At 43.9% G+C, this 8,142-nt stretch overlaps 2 protein-coding genes across 4 annotated transcripts in view; one reads left to right on the top strand and one right to left on the bottom strand.

The window, feature by feature from the left end:
- crot (carnitine O-octanoyltransferase) overlaps positions 1–1,528 on the bottom strand; it is an 85,826-nt gene extending 84,298 nt beyond the window's left edge. The window contains exon 1 of the mRNA XM_043691042.1: positions 1,373–1,528. The gene's annotated coding sequence lies outside the window, so the exon portion shown is untranslated. The remainder of the gene's footprint in view (positions 1–1,372) is intronic.
- Positions 1,529–1,712: 184 nt separating this feature from the next.
- LOC122549991 (S-acyl fatty acid synthase thioesterase, medium chain-like) overlaps positions 1,713–8,142 on the top strand; it is a 22,779-nt gene continuing 16,349 nt past the window's right edge. For 2 of the 3 annotated variants that reach the window (XM_043690332.1, XM_043690330.1), the window contains exons 1-3: positions 1,713–1,848; positions 4,651–4,782; positions 5,612–5,750. In XM_043690332.1, coding sequence (XP_043546267.1) covers positions 4,653–4,782; positions 5,612–5,750 — 269 coding nt within the window. In that variant the 5' untranslated portion in view covers positions 1,713–1,848; positions 4,651–4,652. Of the gene's footprint in view, positions 1,849–2,225; positions 2,449–4,650; positions 4,783–5,611; positions 5,751–8,142 lie in introns of those variants that run through there. The other variant, XM_043690331.1, reaches the window with a different exon arrangement.

Below are 8,142 nucleotides of genomic sequence, written 5' to 3'. Positions count from 1 at the left end.
TGTTGTTTCTTGGCTAGTTGGTGTTCATGGATGCGGATCATTAGCTGTCTTCCTGTTTGTCCTATGTAGTGTTTCGTGCAATCCTTGCATGGGATTTTGTACACTAAGTCGGTTTTGCTCATGCTGGGTATCGGGCCCTTTGTCCTGGTGAGTTGTTGTCTGAGTTTGACTGAGACAACACTACTATTATAGGACAAGCCAAACAGATAGCAGCCAGGAGATTCCTAGAGGCATGGCACTCATCCACTGATTCAATCAATAAGCACATCGACCTGGACCCAATATACCGGCCACTGCAGCGGACAGCTGGAACTGACAACCGGAAGCGGCAGATTCAAACCACTACAAATGCTGGAGGAAATACCACAGAAGCGCTTCATAGGAGGCTCCCAAGCACTGAGGATGTCACCTAGACAGGGGACAAAACGTCTGCAACACAAATTCCCAGCTGGGTGAACAGAACCACAACAATGAGATCCCGAGCTACAAATCTTCGCACAAACTTAGAATCAAATATATTTGAATTATGTTCTGTATTTGTTTATCCCAGTCCATTAAGTTGCCATTAATACTGTAAAATAACTGAAGTTATACAAGGTTACCAATATTGGTAGTAAACTTTACTTTCAACAATATTGCAGACCGGGTTCAAAAATTAAGAATAAATTTTCTCATTTGTATGGTAACCTTTCAACCTCCAGGTATCCCCAAAGTACTTCCACCAGCGATGCACTTTTGAGGTGTGATTGCTTGTAACTGTAGGAAACTCAGCAGAACTGTCCAACAATAGCAATTGGACTAATGTGGGATGGAGAATAAATATTGGTCAGGTCACTGGGCAGAACTGCCCTGACGTTTTAAACAAACAAAAAAAAGGGATAGCGTCTCACGGCGTGAAGAGAGGCTCTACGGCCCATCGTGTCCGTGCCGGGGTTATCGAGCAGTAAACACTGATGTTTACCTCGGGGGGGGCGGACAGGGCCCTCGCTGAAAGATCGCAAGGAGAGGCAGCAACTGTGAAGAGTGCAGCAGTCCCTCGGTAACGCACTGGAGTGTCAGCCCTGACTGTGTGCTCAGCTCTCTCACAGTGGGGCTTTAAACCCCGAACTATCAGGCTGCAGCCAACAACACCATCCTCACAGGCACCTGTTCGCATCCAAAAAATATTTGTACAAACAGGAAACGTGATTGGAGTGTGGACAACAGAGGAATATACCGCCCGGGGATTTTAAATGTAGACAGATTTTAATGTACTTACGCACAGCGAGTATATTTTACACAGAGCCCGACAACACATAACTCATCAAAGCAATGACCTGAACTGCAGCAGACATTCTTATTTTATACCCATATTCTTCAGTTAGTCACTTACTCTGTCTTCCTGGTTTAATTTGATTTATTTTTGTTACTGAGCAAATTTTCCAGACTCAGTAATATGATGAACCGTCTACCAACCAGAGGACGCGATTGTTCTAAACTCCCTGGCCCGACCCCTCCTCCCTCAGCCCCAACGACTAGAACATCCTCGCGCGCCACTTCCGTCACGTACTGTCGCACGACGTCCCCATCTCACTCACCTCACTTCCAACTCGCCCCCGTCACCAACCATAGTACCCAACCTTTTCGGTCCGTGTCGCCTCACTTCCGCTCCTCGCAACAATGTACCCAACCTTTTCCGTGCGTGTCGCCTCGCTTCCGCCCCTCATAATCACCCGACACCCTTCTCCTTTTTCTAGCGCGTCACACCCGCCCCGCAAACGGTGGCTGCGGTGGTCCCGAGAGCGACTGGCAATGCACCTGCCTGATCTGCGGCAATTCCGGGTTTTGTCTCTGTCACTCCGCAAAAAGGTGATGTTTAAACCATATTTTAATATGGTTAAAAGGTTGTCTCTCTCAATCTCGTTCTCTTCTGTTTGCACCTTGAGCTTTTATTCTCTGTCAAGGACATTGGAATCGATATGAACGCAGGGATTTTGTTCTATAAATTAAAAATAACAAGCGCAGCTCCAAATGTTTAAATAATTGGTGACGCTGTCGGTAAAATAAACCTGACATTACACACTGACTCCCTGTGGACATTTCCGGGGGTGGGATTGGATCTTATCCAGTTGTGGGTGTGATTTTTTTTCAATAAAATAATCCCCTCGTGTATTTTTAAGTATTTTGTCGTTGAGTAAATTTTTTCGTGATTTCCGTCTGATTTGAGATAACTTTGTATCATTAGAAATGGGGAGGCGTGGGGGGTAGGTGGAAACATTAGGTTAGGAGAGCCAGATTTTGGCTGCTTCCTCCTCCTCCACCTCCACCTCCACCCCCCGGGGATTCGCTCTGTTCTGCCCGCCCTGCAGAGCCTCTGCTTGGGCAACCTTGCAACCTCTGCTCGTTCCAGCACTCAACAAGGCTGAGCCCGTCCGGCTATTTCCAGGGCTTTGTTCGGATGAGATTTGTGTGTGTAAATGTATTTCCTCTATAAAGGGCTGTTCGGCTGCGGGGGTGGGGTGGAGTGGGGGGCAGTGTCTGCATTACTGTGTTACCAATACTGGAGGCTACCGTCAACCCGCACAGTAAATGTAAATTAGTTACACCGAGTGAAATGTTTCCACCGTGCGCTCAGGTTGGCATCGCTGCCAGAAAAGTTTTTATCAGTAAACGTGGGAAGCAGTCTGAACCAAAATTTAGACATGACACAGGGCCTGCTGTGTTGGTAAACGAAGAATGCTGGAGATCAGGTAGCTTCTCCAGGGATGGAATGGAAAGGCAACATTTCAGGTGGTGGACTGTCATTAGTCCTCTCGTCACTCGTGAGGGCAGTCTGATGCTTTGTGTCCTGTATCTTGGCGAAAAAGAGTTTGAGGCACTATACCGCGTATGGGCTTGTTGGCAAAATTGAAACATTGGGTTTGAAGGATCCTTTGACTGTGTATGTACAAAATTAGTCAAGGTTTAAAAATAACAGAAACATCCAAATTTTTAAAATTCTGAATGTAAATAAGTGGTGAGTGGCACTTTTTTAGATTAAAGAGAAATGTACAGTTGCATCTCTCAGAAGTTAGCTTTGGAAGGTTTTTGTTTTCATTATAATAACCTGGGATGTGTAGAAAGTCCTCTCTCAGGGCAGTGTCATTCTTTGATTCTGTGAATGATGTTTAAACAGTGCAGACCTGCATGGCAAAGAAGTGAGGAAGGAAGAGTGTGTTCCTAAGAACAGTGATGATCACTTGACCCAGAACCTTAACTAATTTCTCTCCACAGATGCTGTCAGACCTGCTGAGCTTTTTCTAGCAATTTCTGTTTTTGTCTCTGGATTTACAATCTAGCGATAATGCCATTAGGCCATTGCCTCCCAGATTTCTCGCTAGTTAAATGCCTTTTGAACAGCCAGACTCTCCACATTAATATTTTGCTTCCAAATGCTTTGAACAAGCTAGATGTTTAGAGTTCTTATCTTGGAACTTAAAGTGGGATACCTGGTGGTTCCAGTCCACTGTTTGCTCCAAAAGACTTCCAGGTTGGACACCAGGCACTGAGGCTTCATGGGCATTTGCCAACTCATCCACAATCCATTGACATCGGTATCTGATATGCACCATCTCTAATGGTGCATCTCCAATCCACTTACAGTACACTTCTGAGTTTCAATGCTGTACCACAGGCTGTGCCAGCAACTATTATTGTAAAGCAGTTGCAAAGACCTTCTGCATTCGGGGTCACACACACCCAATTCATGGACTAGACCAGGCTGTATATCCAGCCGTTTTTGTTTACTGTTGGGTTGCTAGCTCATTCTGGGTCTACCTCGGTGCTCACAGCATCCCTTGTCTTTTTATACTTTATTTCTCTGCTCATGATACCAGGCCTACAGTACTACCATATTCCCATGCCATTTAAGTGCAGGCCCAAAGCCAGGAAGTTTATTTGCAAGTTTTAGTTAACTCAAAGGAGATAGCCTTTGAACAGAATGGCCTTTCATTGTAAGTCAAGGACAGCCTCTGATACCAGTCAAGAGGCATAAACATGGTCAGTCAGAGTCAGGATTTTCTCCTAAGAGGTCAAGAGCTGAATGTCAGGCAGCTCGCCACCTTTATTGACTCCTCTTGCCCTATTGGGCTTGGAGAGAAGCATACATTAAAAGAGATGTAAGTGGGTGGTGTCCAGCATGAGTAGGCAGCAAAGAGGACACACTGGGTTAGTGTTGTCAGAGGTGACAATAAATGGGGGAAGATGTTGCAAGCATTTATGAGAGGAGTATGGTGAAAAATCTCACTAGGTGTAACCCTCAAATCCAACTCATGTTGCAATTAGCTAATAAAGGTAAGCTTCTGCCAATTGTCATGAAGCTCTCCCTCCCTCTCTCACTCACACACTCCCTCCCTCCCTCTCTTTCACACATGCTCCCTCCCTGCATCTCCCTGCCTCTCTCTCACACACCCTCCATGGCTCTCCCTCTGCCAATTGAATGTGGAGATTCTATCTAATATTTCTCAACTTTCTGATGCTAAGTTAATAGTTTATAATAAGATCCAAACTCAGATACCCAAGCAAAAAAGTACACAGTTTCAGTACCGCAGCTCAAAGATCTAAAATTGAAGCATCATGATTGCATTTCGTGAGTGTCCACAATTTTTAATTAAATATTTGATTCTGTTACAGAAATGGATAAAATAGTTAACTGTCTGCATCGAAGACCTGAAGCTCTTTTCAGACTCATCTGCTTTCCCTGGGCTGGAGGTGGATCTATTCATTATGCTCAGTGGGGAAAACACTTTACCAGTTTGATAGAAGGTAACAGCTACGAGTATTGAGATCTGTATTTTCTGTTAAATATACAAAGCAAATATGACTGTGGACTGTCCCTCAGTTCAGAACTCTGTCTACACCAAATCACAAGTTTCATATAACTGAATAGACCGATTATCAATAGCATTCTGATATTCCCCTGGGTAACACCACTGCTACAACAGCTGTTAGTTCACTGGACTTCCAATAAATCAACAGCAAATTATGCTCTAGAAAAGTCAAAATTCAGTTCTTAAGAAAAGTGAAACTGCCAATCTATAACAGAAAGAGTTTCAAACTTAAAGCTGTCTTGAGCTTCATGTCTATTGATTAAACTCTGTTCCCTATCAGAATGGAAAGATAGCTGATTCTGTCTGCATACTTGCATCATGATGAAAGTTTGAGATGGTTCTATGGCCAAGTTAGTAGAGGACTGGGCCTGGATTTTCTTTTACTCTACCACCCCTAGTCAGGTGGTAAATGGATAGGAACATTGGTGGTGAAGCTTACAATTGTGTTCCTGTCTGACCTTTGTTGTCCTCATTTATACAGTCATCCGGAAAGCCCAGCAGTCTTGTCACTACTTTGCTAAATAATGGGAGGAGGCGGATTGGCAGCCTATCTCACTTTCCCTTGCTGCACCTGTCTACCCCATAAGAAGAAATGACAGTAATTCCTGAGATATAAGGAAATGTCTAATGGTATGACTTGGTATGGAAGGACAGTGTGAAATGTCTGAAGAGATTTCATTCTGACTGCTATTCCAGTAACAAATCGCCTATTTTCTGAAATTTGCAGATGCAGTGACACCAATAATCAAGTTCTTTAATTTCAGTTTACTCTATACGCCTTCCTGGAAGAGAAACCCGTTCTAAGGAGCCTATTACACAAAGCGTTGAGCAGCTTATTGAAGAAATTTCCAGCGTCTTGTTGCCCTGCCTTAAAGAGAAGCCTTTTGCATTTTTTGGTCACAGGTATGGAAACTAATGAATCCAGTCTGAATTTATCTTGGGTGACAAAGATCCAGGCAACTCAGCAAAGGAGAGGTCCTGTTCATATTGTTAAGGTGGTTTACCATAAACATTGTTTACATTTTAAAGCTGATTCTCATGAAAATGTCAATGTTAAAATGCTAGTGTTTGTCTGTAAAACTTCACTTCATCAATGTCAGCCACAGCATAGATACATTAGTTGATTTATTCCAAAGGATTATTTATACAAAATTACTAGTTTAACAAATGTTTTGCAAACAACAAATGTCAGCCTCCCACCTTTCCCTTTCTAACCACATCACCCTTATATGGAGAAAATGGACAGTAAATAAGTATTTTTATTTAGAAGTTTGGGAAGTGAACAGGAGGAATTGAAAAAAGGGAGAGGAAATAGAAGTTTGTTGAGGGGGTGGAGGGGAGCAGGGAAAAGTAACTTAACAGGAGTTACTCTTATGCATTAACACCTCACTTGTACCTAATCTTGCCTCCTTTATATGCAATCTCCTATTCTCCCAAGTGACAGAGAGAAAGTACACATGACCAGTTCCAGACAGGAAAGTCAGTGGGGATACCTGCCCACTACAGCTTGCTACATGCTCTGCCAGGCCTCCAGCTTGACCGGCAGTCCCCAGAATTGCAGGTACACTTCATGGGAAGCTCCTGAAATATTTCATGAAAACATGCAGTGTCCAACTGTAATAGGATGCAATCTTTGTCATTTCTCTGAATCAGAAGTAATTACAAGTGACCTTAAAAGTGTCACCTGCACAATTCACATTCATTACCCCAAGATCTTCTTGGGCTGCACAAAAACATAGAGCTAATTTCCTCTCATCTTGAACTGTAAATATTTGCCACATTGCTCTGATATTGCAATATTGCCTTTCTTGGGAATTGAGGCAGGAGGGGTGGAAGGTCTCACCACACTTATCTACGTGAAATGACTTGTGCTGAATGCAAAAGAATAATGTCCACTTGGTCAAACAATCATGGGAAATTATTCCATGGCCCTCCTTGTTGGAGTCCTCTCTGTCCCACTTTATCGAGGACAATACTAAACTGTCATTTGTCTGTGATGCAAATGCTGACTGAGAACCTTTTCTAATGCTGATTATACCACACAAAGCAGCATTGGTGCTGTTACCAATGGATCCTCCACAGCACGATCATCATCACTAGGGTAACAATGCAACAAAGACAAGGAGAAAATGAGAATAAACAAATAGATCAGCATGAACCTCCAGTGACTCCTCGTGAAGTCACAGCTGTAGGACACCTTGGGATGCAGAGCAGTTACAGAAAGTCCAGAATCTGTTGTTCTCAATGCCATTTCTTTCAGATGAGCAAAGGGCATTGCTGCTGATAACTAAGCATGGCCCAGGACACCGTCACATAGCTGGGCCATCTGCTGAAGCAGGACTCTGACTTGAAGAGGTACATAGCCATCCTACCCTGATGAAGGGCTTTTGCCTGAAATGTTGATACTCCTGCTCCTCGGATGTGCCTGACCTGCTTTGCTTTCCCAGCACCACACTCTCGACAACCATCCTATCCTAATACCTGTCAAGGTGACGTCTGCGCTAAACATTTATGCAACAGGCTGCTGCCAAAGATTCACTGGTGATTTGTACAGGATCTAGTAATGCTCAAACCACAAACGTATTCAGACTGTCACCAATGGGGTTCCTCTCAGATCATACCACTTCATCATATTCCCCCACGATGAGGGCAGTGCTGCAGCCCAGGCAGTAGACTTTACCATGACAGAGCAGCACAAAATTTCAACGGCTGCCTGTAGCCAATGCAACAGAACGTGGCTGACAGTAGCTGGAGAGCTTAGGAAAATATTTGCTTAATGTAGTCTGCACATGTTCGATCAATAGTAGCCCTGTGGACCCAAGATAACAGAACTGAGATGGAATATGCAGTTGTTTACGCATAAGACATAAATAAGAACATTTCACACTACGTTTAGTTAGTGACTCTCTTTAATTATTGAATCAATCGGTTACCTTAATAATATGTTTTAGTTAAGATCCTTCAAATAATCATATGCATGGATTCTGAAGTAAATATAGATTCATCTATATTTCACCCTACCTACCTTCGCATAAACCAAATCATCCGCCGACATTTCCGCCACCTCCAAACAGACCCCACCACCAGGGATATGTTTCCCTCCCCACCCCTTTCCGCCTTCCGCAAAGAATGTTCCCTCCGTGACTACCTGGCCAGGTCCACGCCCCCACAACCCACCCTCCCATCCTGGCACTTTCCCCTGCCACCGCAGGAACTGTAAAACCTGTGCCCACACCTTCTCCCTCACCTCTATCCAAGGCCCTAAAGGAGCCTTCCACATCCATCAAAGTTTTAC

Source organism: Chiloscyllium plagiosum, chromosome 5 (genome assembly GCF_004010195.1).
Source record: "Chiloscyllium plagiosum isolate BGI_BamShark_2017 chromosome 5, ASM401019v2, whole genome shotgun sequence".
Classification (NCBI taxonomy): Eukaryota; Metazoa; Chordata; class Chondrichthyes; order Orectolobiformes; family Hemiscylliidae; genus Chiloscyllium; species Chiloscyllium plagiosum.
The sequence above is the reverse complement of the archived record's forward strand: the minus strand, read 5'-3'. Positions and strand labels throughout refer to the sequence as shown.